Source organism: Lepisosteus platostomus, chromosome 11, assembly GCF_059453375.1.
Source record: "Lepisosteus platostomus isolate fLepPlt1 chromosome 11, fLepPlt1.hap1, whole genome shotgun sequence".
In the NCBI taxonomy this organism is placed as follows: Eukaryota; Metazoa; Chordata; class Actinopteri; order Semionotiformes; family Lepisosteidae; genus Lepisosteus; species Lepisosteus platostomus.
Window position 1 is genome coordinate 38742557 of NC_142621.1, and position 21082 is coordinate 38763638.

The following is a 21082-nucleotide window of genomic DNA, read 5'->3' on the forward strand; positions in this document are numbered from 1 at the left end:
AGCTTTGTCATTTCTTGTGTTGTGTTATTTTTGATATTTCAAGGCCTCACGTGCAGTAAGTAGCCTGGTTCACATATACCTATGCTATTGAAGACTACTATGCAGTGCTTATTCTTGCTACAGGTTGTTTAATAATGGTTTTAGTGCTAATGTTACGCCGCAAATGAAATAAAAAAAAAATCGAACTCTGAAGCTGTACAAACGCTGTGTGGATTACTGTAGCAATTTCTTTAAATCTCCAGCCAATAAAATATTTAACAAAATGGGCACTGTAGAAAAAAATATTGCAGATTTCCCTTCCTTTATGTACATTCGATGGCCAGAAGATTTTATGAACTAATGCGCCATGATAATCATGTAGGCGAGATGAATACAGTCATGATTAATAACACATTGTTGCATTATACAAGGAATAAAATGTTTCATTTAAACCTTGCAGAGACCAACACGTGCTGGAGGTGTCAGAATGAAACAGGTACTCTATTATCTATTTTATAGGAATGTACTGTAGTAATGTTTTATGAAGTCAGAAGTAAAATGTGTTTTTAAGTGCAGTGCTGTCAGACACAAAATAAACATCTCAATGTGGCTGCAGTGCTTGGGGATGTTACTAATGCATCTCTGTTGTGATAAAAGCCCTTTTGTATTAAATACTAAGGAAAGAAAGCATTTTATGTTGAAGCTTTTAAAAGAACACGTACTGTATCCACTGTTTTTATCTGTTTATACCAGTGAAATAGTAGTCTACTCTTTATTAGTTCATGCCGTATATATTAACTACTTTTATTGTGTAGTATTAAATTCTGTAGGACTTATATGTGATTGAAATGCCAATATTTGCACAGTCAGCACATGGGTAAAATATGCAGGAAATTCCCATTCAAATAAGAGTAGTTGGTGAAAAAGTATTTATGTCCATTGGAATGCTTTTTACCTTGAATTTCCATATTGTTATGTGAAAGAAATGTCTGTGCAACGCATGCAGTATTAATATTTTACTCCCATTTTGTGTGTCCATTAGGCCAGGGGTTGGCAGTATGTTTTTCACTTTTAGTTTATGGCACTAAAGGAAAAGGTGCTGGCAAAAGCTGTTGTTTCATAGCTTAATATTTTGGCTATTTACTAAGTTTGAATTGATTGGAATCCCTTAGGAGTACTGCCAAAGCTTGCCGAGCTGCAAGAAGTCAAATTGAAGAATGCAGTTCGAGCTTGTTCTGTGTTTGAGCATAGTCCTGCAATTGCCATGCGTTTGCTGAATTACAAGCCTTGTTAAAAGTGCAGCAGTTCCTTATTATTGCTGTGCAGCTGTGTGGCATAGTTACATAATTGTATCCTGCTAAAAGTCACATGAATGGGTTAGGTGTCCAAGCACATTGAAGATAGCCTACTGTAGATTAACTGCAGATAACACAGATGGAAATACAGTCCAGGTGTAGAGGACATACACTGAAAATAATAACTAGGCTTAAAGGAGGTAAGTTGAATAAAAGGAGTTTTTGGAAGTTGTAGGTGTTAGTAACAAGCTATCCCATCATATTAGCAAAGCTGATTCTGTGTTATTCTTCAAAATACACCATGGTGAGGCCCTTGTATCAATTAGTTACTAGCACTACTATCATTATAAGTTGGCTTTTTGACCATTGTGAAGAAAGGAACAGCTTGATCTTTAGCTGCTAAGGTACTTTTCATGGGGAATTTTAATAAAACCATGTTGGATTTAATTAACTTCACAGTAGTTCAAAACACAAATTCTACAGTTTCTGCAAAGCTGTAGAATGAAGCTTTAAAGTTCTTATTATTACTCAGCTTTAATGAATAGCTTGTATTAGTATTGACAGTGCTATTAAACTAGATTAAGCTTTCACATGTACATAAATACAGTATATTTTCTTCAGTCTCGTCATATCATAAGGCATATACACATCTGACTTTGAAGTGACAGTACATATAGTGGGCATCAGAAAAAAGCTTGTCACTCTTATTTTTTTTCTTTTCCAACACAAAATAGATTTGAATATTAAATATGTTTTCAGCATGTTTGATTAAATGATCAGTCATGACTGACCATGATGCACATACCTTACTTTGACTGTTGAATAATTGCTTAAGCACCTTATTTGTCAGAGAGTTTATTGGGATCAGGTCATGTGGCCATTTGACCCGTTGAATGTCTTGTGAAAATCTTGTAAGAAAACAAGCAGGGAAGTACATTTAAAACTAAGAATAGGAGGCACTTCTTTACATAACGTCTAGAACTAGAGCTGTGCAGCTATGTTTTTGATGCTGATAATCCTGGCTTCCTTTAAAAGAAGGAAGACATTTGGATCAATTAGCTACCAGCTACTACTATCTACAGATAGTTAAGTACTAGCTGTCTGTAGCTATCTGTACTAAGAGGGACAGATAGTCTCCTCTCATTTGTAACCTTTCTTATGTACTTATTTTATACTTTATTTGTTTCTTAGTTATTTCTGCAGCTGCCGTGTGTAAGCTACTTTATTTCTTGTGATTAACACAATGAAGGCTTCCTTTTGTAATAGTGTGAAAGCTCAGCTGGGCAAATCAATTAAATATATTTAAAAAATGAGATCAATGGATTCATTAGCCTTGGGGGAAAAAAGCTAACCTCTAACCGTTCTTTTCATGTTCAAATGTAGAAAGAAATCAGTATACCCTTCCTATCTAGAGAACAATTCCTTTGTTCTGTCCGTGTGTTGGAAGCTGGACTAAGTCAGCTCACTGTCACTCGTCAACTGGGGGTGTTCAGTTTCTAACCTGGCAAGGCATTATAGACAAATTCAGTCTGTCCATTAAAGACTATGAGTCATGACACCTTGCCAAGATCAATGGGGAGTTCCAAGTGTGATAGCCTGGCCAGGAGTGTCTAGTCACTAGAAAACTCCACTTGTGATTAATGGCAACCTGATCGCATGGTGCTACATTGATCAATTCCTGGAATCTCACTTGCCGCCCTCCCACCAGTCCTGATGTGACAATGTTCTAGCAGGGAAAAATATTTTCTTGGACTCCTTGTATACCTGTGGCTTTATTGCATGATTTGTGCAGGTTGTATGATGGGAGTGGGAGAGAATTCCCACGTAATAACATCAGCAATCTACTGCAAAGATTGTGTTGCAGATATTTAGCTAGCTTTCATTCTATCGATGGCCTTGTTAATGCTACTAGCTTGAGATTTGATAGTAGATAGCCCCTTTTATTGAATCTGTTAATGACAAATGTTAAAAAGCATCATGAATCTCTCATTGCAGCATAAACTCTTCTTGGATTTAATTAACTTCATAACAGTAAAAACAATACCTGTTTTTTGTAACAATACCTGTTTCCCAGGGGTTTTCTTTAATTCAGATTTGTTTCTTTGCCATATTCTAGTAATGTACAGTAATTACATGATCATTGATGTATGCTGATGTGTTGAAAGGGGGGTTTTGTTTGATATGGGAACAGACAGCAAAAATAGAACAAAATGTAGTAAATGTATATTTTTCTATTGAGTAACACAATGAAATTTCTTTATAAAACATTCATGTAGACAGAAAATAACAGTGTTGTGTGCTACTAGAGCACTCCTGATTATATAGAGGGTGTTATTTAAAGGAACAGTAGATACAAACTGAGTTCTAAGTTCTGAGTTTGGTCCTTATTTCCATAACTTTATAGTATTGCCAGCTGAACTGCTTTTGTATGACATCACCTACACACACAATTGTTCATAGGGAAAACAAAATAATTAAATCAGATCCTGACAGTCATTTTTGCCATTAGCATAGTCATCTGCCAGTATAGGTGTACCTTGCTATTTTTACAGAAGCAGATTTGCTCTGTTCACTTTATAAATGAGTGCAAAAGGTAAGCTGCATGCATCTGAATTCTGATACTTTCCTGCCTCTTTGGTATAATGTCATGGCGGAAAATTATCCAGGATTTAAATTCCCATCATGCCTTATAATAGGCCTCTGCCTGGCATGGTTTTATTTTTGCCCCTACTGTCCCCACATGTGGTGAATTATATAAAAAATTGAAGCTGCCAGACATCTTTCCAGTGCCTTGTTTTATTATTTTAATGTGCTCCATACTGTTCTGTTCCTCATTGTTTAGAGAAAATGAATAATGCTTATTTGTATGTTATTTTTTTACAATTTATCAATTTATTGAGATACATTGTTTATGTTCTTAAGTATAGTTTTTGGGGAAGATTTGTATATTTATCTCACAATCTTCCTTGTTTTCAAATTGTTTTTCTGAGTAATTTACTGTATGTTTCTCTTGCAACATACTTGCTTCATGATTTTCCTGAAAGCCGTGATGACTAATTCTCTTTAAGATGAAATTCTGAGCAGGGGTTGTGAGTAATATTTAATATCCTTCATTAGGGATATAATACAGTCCTTATATAGAAACAAAAAGGAAAATTACAGAATTGTTTTTTTCATTTAAAATTGGCCTTAAGATTTATGTTCGATGTTGATCTAATGTTCTTCATAGTATCAAATACATTTGAAATAAAAGAATAATTCCATCTGTAGTTTACAGTGTAAATCGTACTCATAATGCAAATCCATAGTGATAGCTGGATGAAAATTTAAAGGCTAAAAAAATGACCATGTATAATAATCGATTGTAATAATCATGTGTAAGCTGTGTTTTACATATTTGATTTTCAAGAAACATTGTAATTGTTTGTATTTCAGTTAACTAAGCATGTTTTAGAATAGTACAGCCTATTCTAAAATAAAAACATCTTGTTTAGCCATAGCCAGGGTCTTTCCTCAAAGCAAAAATCATAGAGGTTAGAACACAGGATATAGATTTTAATTCTTAACCTTTATTGTATTGTGATTTAAAAATCTTCAACTAACATTGAAACGTAGCTATGAAAGTACCACACATACTGTAAGTGAAATAAGTGCATATTTTAGAATGCTTGAATATTTAAAATCTACTTACAGACATACAAGGGAGATTAAACATTTTTATGGGCTTTAAATATTCATTTGCTCAATGATTAATCAATGTGTGGTGGTAGTTAAGAGCCAGAGTTTAAAGACAGGAAATCATATTTCGCTGATTTAACATCACAGTCTGTTGCTGCATTCATGTAGTGCTGAAATTGGTGACTATAATTTTTTATCTCCAGTTCCATCTAAAATGTAAGAAAATGTATAATTACTGAAGTGGAAATAATTTTGACAATGCTAATTATCTTTTGTCACTAGATGTGAAACTAGACATATACATTCAAGTATGACAGACTAGTCTTTTTTCCACAAAGTTCCTGCTTTTAATCCACTTAAGTTGTCTATCTTGGTAGCCTTAAAATTTCTTTGTGCATAATTCTGCATGCCTATTGAGCTGATTTGGCCCACTGAAGTTTCTTCTGAATTATCAAAAGTGCTGATAATAAGCTGACATATAGCAGCGTTAGCCTTCTCCGCCTTGATAAAGCCTGTGGTGAACATGCCCAATCTTGTCTGTCCAATTAGACAGAGCTATTTTCTTTTAATTGATCACTATTTTGAATGGAAGAATAATACTTTGATTACATGAAGAATGTTTAGAAAACATGATTTAAAGACAGTCATAGTCCTTCCTAACTGTACTGAATATGTTTGGAAATTTAACAATTCATAGCTGATGATTATTAATGGAGTTTTTAAAATTATTTTTAACCTTAAAGGAATGCTATTTCTGCTCACATGTGATATCTGAGGTTGTTGTCCAACTGGGTTATCCCATTGATGTCCTTATTAGCAACTGTGACAAGACACTGATGAGCTTTTGCATAATTGAGGAACTTCTCTGACTTCATCAATGAAATCAATTCCTATTGTACATTTGCAATATAAAGTAAGATATTGAAGAAATAGCTTTTGTGAACATCTGGGGAATTACCTAAGCTTTAATTTTTTTTTTCACCCTTATGTATTCCACATAGCTTTTTTCTTCATAATTCTCAGCTGAATAGCATTTTTCTGCAGCACATGGTTAGAAGTAGGGCCCTAATGGGTAACATTGTTTATCATACAAAAATAATATTAAATATCATGCACAAATTGGGGTCATACTGTATGTGACTCACCTGTCTAAAGCTGAACTCTTGAGTGTTGGGGAAAATGAGTCATGTCATCAGTAGGCCAATGGCTTTCCATCCTGTTCATTCTTAGTTGTCTGGCTTCCCAGTGGAGAGGGGAGGGAAAACTGGATTAGTGTGCTCTATAGTTTTACATCACTAGCCATGATAACTACCATTAAGTTCTGTAGCTTGCCGTAATCTATTGACGATGAGAAAACCATAATGGGTCTCTGAATGAGTCTTTGAATTTTGTAGAGTCAAGCAGAGTGAGGGAGTCGGACTGGGTGTGTTTCTTAAGAGCTTTATATAAAAAATATATTCAGTATCCCATTACCTACATGTTGAAATAATGATAACTTGCTCTGTAAAAACACTGCTGATAAGCAAATATCCTGTAAAAAGAAAGTATTGGGAGTACTGTACATATTAAATCATAAAACATTTCTGGGTTCCTGTATTGTAGATTTCTACCAGTTACACCGAAAGTCCCTTTAACCAGTATTTTTTATCTACAATACATGTATGTTAGCATTTAAAGCTAGGACAGTGTGTTTTGAGTCTGGGGAGCTATATTCGCTGTTATAGCAATTTTAACATATTTAATTGTATGGCATATCTGTTTTTTTATGTGCACACATTATCACTCCTAACCTTAATTTCCTTTAATTGCTGTTACCATTATTCTACAATCCAATCTGGTCAATTCTGGAATAGTAAAACTTAAAACAAAAAACTTATTGCTGTATTACGTGGTGTTTGTGGCCTGTAGGTAGCTTTCTTACCTCTGAATCTGAATTTTCAAACCAAATCTCCATTAATTGAACAGAGGAGCCAATGCTGTAGGTTGTGCTATCCTTTGGATGAGATGTCAACTCAATTACTTGGTATTTACAAATTCCATGGCATTTTGTGAAAATGTAGAGGTGTTAACCTGAGTGCCCCGGCTACACTTTAGAAATTACACAATCTGGTTCCCTCTCATTTCAGTTAGTGACACAGTTTCTCCCTTTTCTTCTGATCTGCTGTGACGTGGGGCTTGTTGCACAGAATGACTGCTGCCTGTCATAAGAAGTGTTGCACTTCACTGGGACACTTTCTATATGTAATACACATTAGCTTTCTTTGGAGTGAATAGTACTTTACGAAATCAAAAAGTTTAGTATTATTATCGGCATCATCCTTTATGAAAGATATGATATATTTCCACTGAACTGTTATTTTGGCAAGTTAGGGCACAGGCCTGACATGCAGTACAGACTGGGTTTCAGACTGTTCTAGGCTTAGTGCTAAAATTGGTATGATACTTGCTATGATACTTGGATTTGCATGGTTGTACCTAGGGCTGGGCGATATGGCCAAAAACATTATCACGATAAAAATGTTCATATCAGTCGATATAGATAATTATCATGATAAATGTCTAATCATTATTTCTTTCAAGTTTAAAGGCAGATTTTTTCTCCTGAGTGAAAGTTGAAGAAACCAGACAGTTAACTGGTAAATTAAACAACTTTTTATTTTAAGAACACAGCAAACACTTGCCAAACAGCAGAAACATTAAACAAATCTGTTAGCTGCCCGGTCTGCAACACGCACGCACACTCGCGCGGTATTTTGTGCGCATGTGCATATCATGTGCAAAGCATAAACATATATATCGAACATTTATCAAACTTTTGTTACAATTATATCAAGGAAAATTATATCGCGATAATTATCGTTATAGAATTATCGCCCAGCTCTAGTTGTACCATGTAAAAAGATAATAGTAAAAAAAGGTAGAAAATTAATTAATATTACAACAGTAAAATACCTTCTTTGGATAAGTAAACACCCCCCTTACAGTTGCATTTGTAAACTTGCTAAGGTATAACCAATCACCTTACAGATCACACAACAAACTAATTGGCTCCCACCTGTGATCCATTGTGGTGATTTTCACTAGTTCAGAATAAAAGCAGCTGTTTCTAGAGGATTCCACTGCTTGGACGTGCATTTCAATGCAAATAAGCCACTCTGGGTGGAAAGGTGCTCTCGAAAGATCTTCGAGATAAAGTTGTGGAAAGGCACAAGTCAGGAGAATAGGTATAAAAAGATTTCAAAGGCTTTAAGTATCCCATGAAGCACGGTCAAGACCATCATTAAGAAGTGGAAGGCGTATGGCAGCACCCAGACCTTGCCTAGATCAGGCTGTCCCTCCAAACTGGATGACCGAGCAAGAAGGAGACTAACCAAGAGGCCAATGGCAAGTTTGAACAAGCTACAGGCCTTTATGGCAAAGGTTGGTCAGTGCATGTGACAACGATATCACAAGCGCTCCACAAATCCAGCCTGAATGGGAGGGTGGCAAGAAAAAAGCCACATCAAAGCACCTTAAAGATTCTGTGGCCAAGTGGGAAAAGGTGCTGTGGTCAGATGAGACCAAAATGGTACATCTGGCAAAAACCCAATACATCTTACCATCCAAAAAACACAATTCCTACAGTAAAGCATGGTGGTGGCAGCATCCTCTTATGGGGATGTTTCTCTTCAGCATGGACTGGGGCACTTGTCAGGATAGAAGAGAAGATGGATGGTGCAAAATACAGGCAAATGCTTGAAGAAAACCTGCAGCTCTTAGCCAGGAAGTTGAAAATGGGAAGATGGCTCACCTTTCAACATGGCAATGACCCAAAGCACACTGCTAAAACAACCGTACAGTGGCTGAAGGACAAGAAGGTGATGTCCTTGAGTGGCCTAGTCATAGCCCTGACCTAAATCCTATCGAAAATCTTTGGCATGGCTTGAAGAGGGCAGTCCATCAAAGGTCACCACGCAGATTGATTGAGCTTGAACAATTCTGTAAGGTGGAATGGGCACATATTCCTCCCTCTAGATATGCGAAGTTGGTAGAGATGTATCCAAACAGACTCAAGGCTGTAATTCAAGCAAAAGGTGCTTCTATCAAGTATTAAGTAAGTCAGGGTGGTGTTATCCAATCTAGCTATGCTACTTTTTTACTTAGATTTGTTTTTTTTTTTTCAGAAATTTTCCTTTCTTTTTTTACTTGGATGTCGCAAGGTACAATTTGTAAATACACCTGGAAAAAGTCTGATTTTATTTGTCTTCTTTTTGGGCTTGAGGGCAACAAAAGGTGAATATTTTAAAAGGAGGTGGTGATTTTCTATAGCCACTGTATATGTATTTTTAAGGAAGACGATATATGCACATACATTTATAATTTTGTGTTAAGTTGCTCCAAAATGGTGATGTAAAATTAAAAAAAGAATTAACTGTTTTAATTTACATAATTTTACTTTAGGTTTACAAAGCCATCACTGTTATTTCCCATCCTTAATAAATATGGCAACTTGTTGTAAGTTTTTTTTTTCGTTTACCTAAGTATAATCCAAGTGAAACTGATCTCTCCTACCAGAAAAAAAAAAGTGCTTAACTGTACATTAACCCCAAAAACACCAGAAAAGAAAGCTTTTCTTTAAAATGTCTTAAAAGAGACATTAGCACAATTCTCTGACTGGAATGTAGTGCTCTTAGAAATGTCTATCCAGTGATTGAGGATCCATTTATCTAGTTGTACTTCCCATTAATGGAGTTTTTATATCTTTTCACTTGCTTTGTGTGATGACTGTAATTAACCGTTATATTTTATTTCATAAGAATGTTGATTATTATTCTTCTACTTTGATTATTCAGTATTAAAGCAATATAATTTTAAAGGTTTGGCTTCTTTCTACTTGTCTGTGTTATACCTTTGTGTTTATGCCAGAAGGATTTAGAGTTAACAGTTGATGTGTTCTCTGAAAGCAGCACAGAATAAAGTGGCATATGAAGTTAATACCTAAAACCCTATTACAAAAATAAGTCAATTGGAAAGGAGAATTGCCTGTTTTTTTTCTTTTTAATTTGTTTTGCATTATATTTTGCATGATTAAACAAGCTGCTATTGCAGTGTTAATTGTTTTTTAGTTGTCATTTGAAACCTATGTCCAGTCTCACCCCCCTTTGTTTCATAAAGTATTTTGAAAAGACAATCTGTGAAATATTTTGGAAATTAAATCAACCAATATCAGAAGCCCTATCCTGTAAGTCTTATGAATTAACAGCATACGAGATACCACTGGAGTTAGAGATTTTTACCTTAATAGTAAAGTATAAGTTAAATGTTTTCATTTTAAATCAGAGTTTGCTTTAATGTATTGGTAAGCGGCTTGAAGAAGTTGAAACTAAAAATCTAAAAAGACTGAATGAATTAACCATAACGCTATTATAATTGCCTTATTGTCTGTTATTATATCTTTGCTGCACCATGGTTATCCTTATCCATTCCACCTTGGAAAACTGGCAATGTTTCTGCTAAGCTGGGGATCAGAAAGATAGTTTTGGTAATCCTGAAGAGAATTCAATTTTGAGTATGTGTTATCTCAAGAAGATGGATCAGACAAAGTAATGATACACAGTTTCCACCGGGTTAATCTAAATTGAATTCCTGTGTTTTGTTTTTCTTACCATGGATGAATCAAAAAGAAACTGTGAAGACAATTATTTTGATGAAAACTTTCTTTCTTTCTCCCCTTTTCTGCTGCTCCCACCATCCCTAACCTACCCACCTTGATGCTGAACAATGGTGAGCCCTTGCTAGCAACTTTTCTTCTTAATCATGTCCTTGCTTCCATTGGCTTGTTTTCATGCTTAAGTTAATAATTTTCTTTTTTAATCTCATCAAATAATTCTGCACCTTTCTTTTTCATAATTATATCGTCCTTACATTTCCCTACATTGTATTCGTGCTGTTTGAGTGCATTGCACACTGTGAAGAACTTTCAGTTCCTTTAAGATTTTCTGCTCCCAGAATTTCCTCTGGTCCATGCTTTGGGTACAGTGTTTCCCTGTATGGAAAGCCATTAAAAATGTCTGTAACACTGTCATTATTTAGTCATTGGTAATTATTTAGTGTGGTATTAAAACATGCAATGACTATTTTGAAAATCCTGCAAACTCTTGTTCACACCAGGAAAAAACAAACAGTAGGATTTTCCAAATTGTGCATGTAGTCAAGCTCCTTGTTTCTGTGCTGGTTGAGTCCTGTAGTCCAGACTCCAGACACTGCTGGTTGTGTAGTTTGTCTTTAGCCAACTGTGACTGGAACTTCCTAAACAGTTGTGTGTAACATATCCAGATTGTCCAGTGCAACACCAACCCCAGTGGCATGCCAAACGTCTATGAGCTTCTGTTTTGTCAGTGAAGCTCTTGCACATCTTTTGGGGTTCACAGTGGGAGGAATAGTCTCTACCTCGACAGTGCAGGTTTCAGAGAAAGTTGTGCACATTTTCAGCTGCCCAATGGCTGTTGTGAGGTTCAGAGAAGTGATTTGGTTGAACAAATACCAATTAATCTAATTCAATAATCTTGTTTTTTCCATCATCCCAGGGATACCCAGTGAGACAATTATATACGGAAGTAAAAGAAGTATTAAAGAAGTTAGCCCACGTGGATATTTGAATTCTCACATACTGTATACTAAGCAAAGCTGAGGCTCTTACTACTTGGTCATTAAAGATCCCATAGTTCTTTCAATGTTAACTTGGTATCCTGTGTAAATCTGGAGTAGATTTTAAACAATTTGCTCTGCTTAAAGTTCCATCTTCATTCTGCTTATGCATCAGCTTATTTCTCTACTTGATCTGCTGTGTAATGGGACTACTGGTGAATAATGACTGCCACATATGATCCAGAAAGTAAATAAATGGGTCTTTTATTATAAATATAAAGATACGTGCAAAAAATTATTAAATGTTATGGGAAGACCAAGCAAACTCAAATAGCCTTGAAACATTCCATGTTTATGATTGATGTTGTGCTGGATATTTAGAAGGATTGTGAAATTTAAGTTATGAAATTTAATGTAAGTTTTTTTGCACAAAGGTAGGGTATTTTGCATTTAGGTTATTTGCATATACAAGCATACATTTTTCTGAATATTGAGTTATTGAAGGATCACAGTTCAGATATCTCACTGTATTCTTGATCACGTTTTCATTGTAAATGCAGTATTTTAATATTTGTACATACAGTGGTGTCTTGTTTTCTAGTCTGCATGGTTCATCACATTTATATGTTAAAGTTTGTGAAAAGCACATAGCTGTGCAGTTTTACATATTGCATGATCTTTGTTAAAATGTGCTTCATAAAACATCTAATGCTTAATTAAGAATACATTTACACAAATGTATTGCAAAATATTTCTGCTAAGTTCCTGAAATGGACATTACACATTCCTTGTTTACAGCTGTCAGTGTGATTTGTCACATGCTATTACTTTTTCTATGAAGAGTTTTGATGTCTGGTAATTCTGTAGCCTGTATAATGGTAACATGCCCAGAGACATTATAAAAAGGCTACAGTGTGCGTCTGTCATGTTGTTGGATGTCTTTGGAAGTGTAAGGCTTTTACCCTGTGAACCCATACATGCCATATGTACTTTTGTGAATCTTGGACTGTACTGGTATGTGTACAGTTCTGTGAAAGGGTCAGAGGTCCCTTTCCTTATGCTAGCTTTGGGTGTCTGTGACACTCAACAGATTCAAATTCCAGGCTACTGCATTTAACTGGGCCTTTTTCTTGAATATTAATGTCTTAGTTTGTTGAACAAAGGCAGGTTAAGCCAAGATTTCTGAAGTGGAAGGGTACATTTTTTATACTTTTAATATATTTAAATACTGCTTGCTTGTTTTCAGCTATTAATTTCTAGTAGCAAAATTTGTCTATGAAGCGTGTTATATGAATTTTATGTAACTCTCTAATGGTAAAGTTAACTCCCTTTTTTCCCCAAGATTAACTGAAAATGTCTGTTTGTTCTAGTACTTTTCTCTGATTTTTATGAAAAAAATGTGCTGTGACTTTTTAAGACCTGGATTTTTTAAACGTGCTGACATTTTAATTCTGTGGAAAATTACATTCAGAATAAAGCACAGAGCATGTGTAAAATAAGACCCATACCACAGGTATACAGGTTTTTCCCCCCCATATCCAATGTGAGTGTTTTGTTCTCTTAATGATTTTAACCCAGCAGAACGAAATATGACTGGTGTTTATAACCAAGTCAATGTATTAACCTTTTTTTGACATCTGTTATAAACTTATGTATTTTACATAGAAAAAAAAGAGGCAACATTTTACATCAATATCATATTGGACACATAGTTATTTAAAAAGCGATCGTATGTTTGTTGATAATATAATATTGTTTCCTGCTATAGTGAAATACATGCACAAACACAGGCTGTGTTGATTTAATAAAAATGTCATTGTTTGATTTAAGATGTGAATTACAAGTAACCATTTTTTGAAGGGTGAATTGTACTGTGGTTACTAGACTCAGCACATCCTTAGAACATCCACTTGATGTGACTTTAGAGGCGTACTTTAGAGGTTGTCTATTTTCTCATAGGCAATCATGTGTTTAAAAACAGCTTATTGGTTTACTTTGAAATTAGTAACCAATTGTTTCTTTTCTTTGATTTAATCCTTGAAAAATCACTGTTGTCTTAACAGGTTTTACTGCTAACGCAATGCATTTTTTAGATTTAAAACCTAAACAAGATTTTGAAATAAAAACTAATGAGGTAGCGGCTGGTAGTTCTGTTTGCAGAGAAAGTTACCTTTGTCTTTGTGGTAAATGCTTCTCGTCACGGAAGCAACACACAACCACAAGCTTTTGAACTTTTAAAATAACAAAGGTTGAAAAAAGCACATTGCATTAATATGCTGGGGATATGGTTGCGGTGTGGCTTTAACAAGATTGCTCTCTGGAAAAACGGAAAAACCGCAGATACTGTAATGGCAAACATTGCACTTAAATAAGTGCTGCTTTTGAAAATGCCACAGATATTTTAGGAATACTAAATCAAAATGAAAGCTTCTGAGTTCATTCAGTTCAATATGATGAGTAAAGTGCTGCATTTAGATGCTTCAGAGTTTTAAAATTGTTTGCATTTTGTAAATATGTGATTAAATGTCTTAAAATGTGCAAGCATGCATAGAATTTGAATGCCTTTAGAAATTTGTGGCTTCTAAACTTCACATGTTCCAGTTTCCTACAGTGTTCATATACCCTTTTGAAGTCATAGTATACTTATGATAAAGGAGCACAGTGTTTTTATTCAAAGTGGGGAAAGTACAGTAAACTTATTAAACCATGATTTACTGTATGCCCATTTTGTAAAACTCTTTGTCTACGAACATTTTTATTTTCTTCCAGTCTGTCAATTTTTAGCATTGTATTAAAATGTTTAGTGTGATGTGTATTGGATTCAGGTGAAACTAGTTCAGTAGGAAAAGCCTGTTTTCCCTCATGGAATAAAGTGTGAAATGGAATTTGGGGTATTGTACCGTTTATTCCCTAAAAAATTATAATTGTAGGGCACTCACTGAATTTTCACTACGTACAGTGCCTTGCGAAAGTATTCGGCCCCCTTGAACTTTTCAACCTTTTGCCACATTTCAGGCTTCAAACATAAAGATATAAATTTTTTATTTTATGTGAAGAATCACCAACAAGTGGGACACAATTGTGAAGTGGACCGAAATCTATTGGATTTTTGAAACTTTTTTAACTAATAAAAAAATGAAAAGTGGGGCGTGCAAAAGTATTCGGCCCCCTTGCGTTAATACTTTGTAGAGCCACCTTTTGCTGCGATTACAGCTGCAAGTCGCTTGGGGTATGTCTCTATCAGTTTTGCACACCGAGAGACTGAAATTCTTGCCCATTCTTCCTTGCAAAACAGCTCGAGCTCAGTGAGGTTGGATGGAGAGCGTTTGTGAACAGCAGTTTTCAGCTCTTTCCACAGATTCTCGATTGGATTCAGGTCTGGACTTTGACTTGGCCATTCAAACACCTGGATACGTTTATTTGTGAACCATTCCTTTGTAGATTTTGCTGTATGTTTGGGATCATTGTCTTGTTGGAAGATAAATCTCCGTCCCAGTTTCAGGTCTTTTGCAGACTCCAACAGGTTTTCATCCAGAATGGTCCTGTATTTGGCTGCATCCATCTTCCCCTCAATTTTAACCATCTTCCCTGTCCCTGCTGAAGAAAAGCAGGCCCAAACCATGATGCTGCCACCACCATGTTTGACAGTGGGGATGGTGTGTTGAGGGTGATGAGCTGTGTTGCTTTTACGCCAAACATATCGTTTTGCATTGTGGCCAAAAAGTTCGATTTTGGTTTCATCTGACCAGAGCACCTTCTTCCACATGTTTGGGGTGTCTCCCAGGTGGCTTGTGGCAAACTTTAGACGAGACTTTTTATGGATATATTTGAGAAATGGCTTTCTTCTTGCCACTCTTCCATAAAGGCCAGATTTGTGCAGTGTAAGACTGATTGTTGTCCTATGGACAGACTCTCCCACCTCAGCTGTAGTTCTCTGCAGTTCATCCAGAGTGATCATGGGCCTCTTGGCTGCATCTCTGATCAGTCTTCTCCTTGTCTGAGCTGAAAGTTTAGAGGGACGGCCAGGTCTTGGTAGATTTGCAGTGGTCTGATACTCCTTCCATTTCAAGATGATCGCTTGCACAGTGCTCCTTGGGATGTTTGAAGCTTGGGAAATCTTTTTGTATCCAAATCCGGCTTTAAACTTCTCCACAACAGTATTACGGACCTGCCTGGTGTGTTCCTTGGTCTTCATGATGCTCTCTGCGCTTTCAACAGAACCTTGAGACTATCACAGAGCAGGTGCATTTATACAGAGACTTGATTACACACAGGTGGATTCTATTTATCACCATCAGTCATTTAGGACAACATTGGATCATTCAGAGATCCTCGCTGAACTTCTGGAGTGAGTTTGCTGCACTGAAAGTAAAGGGGCCGAATACTTTTGCACGCCCCACTTTTCATTTTTTTATTAGTTAAAAAAGTTTCAAAAATCCAATAGATTTCGTTCCACTTCACAATTGTGTCCCACTTGTTGGTGATTCTTCACATAAAATAAAAAATTTATATCTTTATGTTTGAAGCCTGAAATGTGGCAAAAGGTTGAAAAGTTCAAGGGGGCCGAATACTTTCGCAAGGCACTGTATATCTTTGTGTTAGATTGTTTCTGAATACTTTTGTTGAAGGCGACTTGACATTTTTCATCTCTAGTATTTTTTCTTCTTTTTTGAAACTAGTGTTCCACATTCTTCTTTGTTTGTTTACATTTTATTTTTCCACTCTTACTGCATTTTCTGGCCTCATCTACTAGTTAGGATGCTAAGGGGAGGAATACATAGACAGTACTGTGTTGATAAGTCCTTCACAAAGTTACACTTTAAACATTTTGCAATGGTGATGCTTCAGGTTTCTTTCTTGTAAGGTTTTTTTTGGTGAAAATGGTCTTATAAAAACAGTATATGCATTAATAACAAGAGAAACCTTTAAAACTCAATTTATAGCCCTCAGTATGAATAATTGAAACTGAAAAATAAGTAGAACGTATTTTATGTCTTTGTTGCACATTTGTGTAACTGTCAGTTCCAACTGCTTATGTTTTAAGGGCTTTTCTACCACAACAGAAAATGGACCCTTTTAGTCGTGGAAATGCCTATGAACTGATTAAATATGTACAGAAAAGTAGTATTGTAGTGTTCGTATATAATTGGTTCTGGAGAACTACATTAAATGTTTAAGATTTCTGATTTCACAAATTGTGTGCAAGCATGTTACAGCAAATGTCTGCAGTAAAATGAAAATGACATAAATGCTGCAGGGATTCTTGACATTTTATTAAGTCTTTTTCAGTAACAACCCTTCTACCTTCTAAGACAATAGGAAAACAAGAAAAGAAAAGCAAAATTAAATAAAAAAATGTTTTCTTTTCACCATAGGGTTTCAGATAAACCTCTCTGGAGTTCCCCAAAGTAAGCAAAGCATTTTATGTTACTGTACCAACCCTTCTGTGTTTCCGTCTGACAGTCTGGTATGGGGAATCTGTCCACTGTTGTTCCTAACTAACCCAAGGCAGAGTGGTGGGGTTCAGAGCTTCCATTTCCTTTGAAAGGTATTTTATAGAGATTATCAAAAGATACTTGTATGTTTTTAACCGATAACAAAAAGTTTAATTTTAATGACGAACGTTTTGTCTCCTGTAGATGCAAGATCCCAAATGAAAATTTAAAATACTGTAATGGAAGCTCTACCTGAATTATTTTTTTGCACTTTACTAACCAATAAAACTGCTCATGTTTGGTTCATGTCTTAAAGAATGTATTTGTTTTTCTTCACTTTTTTGCGCAAAGAGAATTTGCACTCAAGACTTTAATGTAAGATTTTCAGTTAGAAATTACAGTACTGTATAAAGTCTATTTATAGTGTAGCTGATGGAGGAAGAACAACAAAATGAATTCTTCAAATTAGAGTCATATTATACCACAGTTTTAATACAGTCTTTTGGAATCTGGATGTTATCTTGTAACTTCTAAATGGGGAGTGCACTATTTTCAATAGGGCGTATTTTTTGGAGATGTCATCTACAGGCCTGCCATTGTTAATTGCTGGTCATCCTCCAGTTGTTGCACATTTTTTGTTTCTGCAGAAGGATGAGGTTTGTGACAATTCATTCAGCTGTATTTCACATAGGTCACAATGATGCTAAGATTGGGGTATCATTGAGCTTATTACAATTAGTTTTTCCTGGTTACTGTTGGGTTTTAACAAATTGCAAAAAAGTGTATTCTGAGCAATGTTCCTTAAGTTAAAGTAAGATATAAATAATTTCAGCACAATTTGTTAAAACATGTAAGGCTATAGTGTTTTTCTTTTCAAATGATTACTTAATAATAGCATCAGATTTAGATTAAATTCTAATGAACCATGTATTTAAAACATTTAAAATAATCACCTCACATAACTTATTACCATTACCTTTTTATAGTTCCATTAGGAAGTAATTAAAAAATTCAGGTATTATGTGGTCATTTTTTTTAATTTTAAATCTGAAGTATTATTACATGGAAAACATGTATCAATATGATGGTAGGATTTTTTTTTAATTTCACTCAGTGTCGATTGAGTATGCATAGTAATGTTTTTTCAGATCCAAGAGGCCAGTGAGAGTTAGAAACACATTTAGTGGCAACTTTTCCTGAAAACATGTTGAGCTAAAAAGGAATAAAAACTACTGTAATTGTGCCTTATTGGCTTTATGCTAGTTTTGTTGAGGCAATATTTGTAAAATTTAATTTTTTTGTTCTTTCCGGAATTTAAAGAGGCACGTGATTTCCCTGTGTGTTAATCCTCTTCTGGTAATAGCGTAGGTGTTATGTAGAGAGGGTTGAAAATGTTAAATGGAAACTAGCCCTCTGCTAGTGAGCAAAGGGTCCTAACCTAAAATGCTTTAAATGCCTTCTGCAAAGTCCATGAATGTTTAGCTGAAGGTAGATATGGTGACCTCCTAGAGTTAGAACTAATTAAAGCTAATTATTTTCTGTTTGATGCATTATGACTCAAATTATCTTTATAGGTGAAGGGATTTTCATAAAGCACTGAATGTTTTAAATGTAAATGGTAATCTTGTAGGACCTTGATTTTTTTTCTCTTTAATTTTCTCATTAAACATTTTCAGTTTTTGCCTAAATGAGTTAATACCCAACAGTCTGAAGTCTGTGAACTGACAGGACTACCTTTCTGTAACATTCTGTAGGTAAGCCTGTTTATGGGGAATAAAGTGAGGATGTTATCAGTATTCAGACTGGAAAGATAAATTGTGGTTGAAAACTGCTTTTGTGAGGAATACAGTTGACTAAGATTAGCAGAACGTACCAAAATAGTACAGAGCATTCTGTTGTTCTTTAACGAAAATGCAGTACTCAGCTTAACTATCATTTTTTTTCACATTCCTGAAATGACTTGGCACAAATCATTGGCACAGATGCTGTTTGTTTCTTATTGTCTTAAGTTGTCGTACAGTGAAGAGAACTGAATTCCTAAGTGTATTTTCACATGTTTTGAGCTCCGATGGAGACTGTACTATTTCATAAGTTCAACACTTTTCGAATAATTTGGATGTTTTAAACAATAAGGAACTACGGGCCATTTTCAAAGATGGATTTTCACCAGTGCTCATATTTAGAGTTAAAAGAATGATAATACAGTATTTGTTTCATTTTCATTGAATTATAAGGATTAAAAGCGTATTAGGAGAAAACTACCAGCTAGTAATTCAACAGTTTATTCTTTTTGAATTGTATTTTTTAAAATCCTCACTGCAACTATGTTGATACTATAAAAAAATTAGTCTTACAATTAAGAGAGTCCCATTTTCTCTATGAACCCCTCTATCAGTTTTACATTTCCCCCTACCTTTCTAATTTGCCAAAGAACCTGGGGCTCGTGCTTTATGACGGAATGATACAAACTGTATATGATGGCGATGGAGTTTGCTGGGCTCTAACAACTGTCAGGAAAACTGATGCCACAGAGAAATGAAATTTGGTACACATACAAATGAGACCATGGGATCTGTGTTCCCAAATACAGTGACGGTACATAGCAGATGGCTCTCACGTAACTAGTCTCCACCAGATTTTTAATACCCTAGGAATCTACTGCACTCATCGCCAGGCTTTCAGCAACCCCGTTTGTATATGTACCAGGTTTCAGTGCTTCGTGGTACACAGTTTTCGCAAAGCTTTTGTATCTGTGCCCTCAAAGATCATAGCTCAGAAGGTTTCATAATTGCTTCCTGCTTTAAGCCTGGGAGATTAGATCAATTAAGTAATTATTCCATTAACTAATTATATTTTACTAATTACAAATTAAGAGATGGAATGAAAACTGCATGGTCCTGTAGCCCTGACAGACAATATTGAAATAACTTTGTTCAGAAATGACCAGAATACTGTAAGTTACGTATAAAGTATCCATCACCCAGTGTTTGCTTACATGCATGATCCAGTTACTTGTTAGATCTGAAATGGCTCAGACCATTGATACAAGAGTCACATTTTCATCCCTGACCACTTTTTTTGACTGTTTCATTTTATTGTATGCAGTGTGTGTAAATACTACTTTCCTTTCTTTTATTAGCTGGTAAATGAATCAAATCCTACCCGGAGTAATTTATGTTGATGAATAAAAAATAAACCTTACTATAGCTGTGTGATCCTTTCTATAAAAAATACATAGAACTGACTTAATTCCTCGATGTATTACTTGCCTGGCATCTAAGATTGTACTTGTGGTAGGTTGCAAATGTAGGAAGTAATATAGGGTAAAGAATGCAGGGGTGTCATTTGGTGTTTGCACTGCATCTCAGTTTTCCTTGTTCAGGGGAAATGTACAGGGTATATATTCATCTCTTTAGATTTTTGACTAGCTAGAAGTGCACGTAGTCTAATTATTCTGTATTAGATAGACAGCAGCACTGATGTGTATAATGAAGGTTGATGATAATTTTCTGTTTTGAAGAACATTTTGTAATATTTTTGTTATGCATTGAAATTTGATGACAATAGTGCTACTTCATCAAAGCCTATGTACCTTGTACATCCTATTGTAGTTGTTTTGTTTCTAATTTAGTTTTCATTATAGGAACAAGTAGTAGGTTTATTCCATGTTGAAAAGAGAAGAAAGAAAACACAACGTTTCGGCCGTGGAGCCTTCTTCAGGACACCTTGTTTCGGCCATGGAGCCTTCTTCAGGTGTCCTGAAGAAGGCTCCACGGCCGAAACGTTGTGTTTTCTTTCTTCTCTTTTCAACATGGAATAAACCTACTACTTGTTCCTTTGCAGCCTACGCATGCTGACGCAGCTACCCACCTGAACTACTATAGTTTATTATGCCTGCAGTTCCCCATCAGACTAAAATGAAAGCTTTGTTTTGTTAAGAAGCCATTTCCTATTTGGTGAATGGTCAGTTTCACTTCAATAATTTCAAACATGCTTAGAATATTTCACAGCTAGGTTTTATTTCAAGATTTGGAGGTTGCATGGAATTGATCAAAAAGAAAGTGATCA

General features: G+C 35.3%; 1 protein-coding gene across 5 annotated transcripts in view; it reads left to right on the forward strand.

The window, feature by feature from the left end:
* Nucleotides 1-21082, forward strand: part of map2k4a (mitogen-activated protein kinase kinase 4a) — a 42925-nt gene that overhangs the window by 907 nt on the left and 20936 nt on the right. For 2 of the 5 annotated variants that reach the window (XM_088599613.1, XM_088599612.1), the window contains exon 2: nt 440-475. In XM_088599613.1, the coding sequence (XP_088455739.1) occupies nt 440-475 (36 nt within the window). Of the gene's footprint in view, nt 1-439; nt 476-10687; nt 10785-16954; nt 16988-21082 lie in introns of those variants that run through there. The other 3 variants (XM_088599611.1, XM_088599615.1, XM_088599614.1) reach the window with 3 other exon arrangements.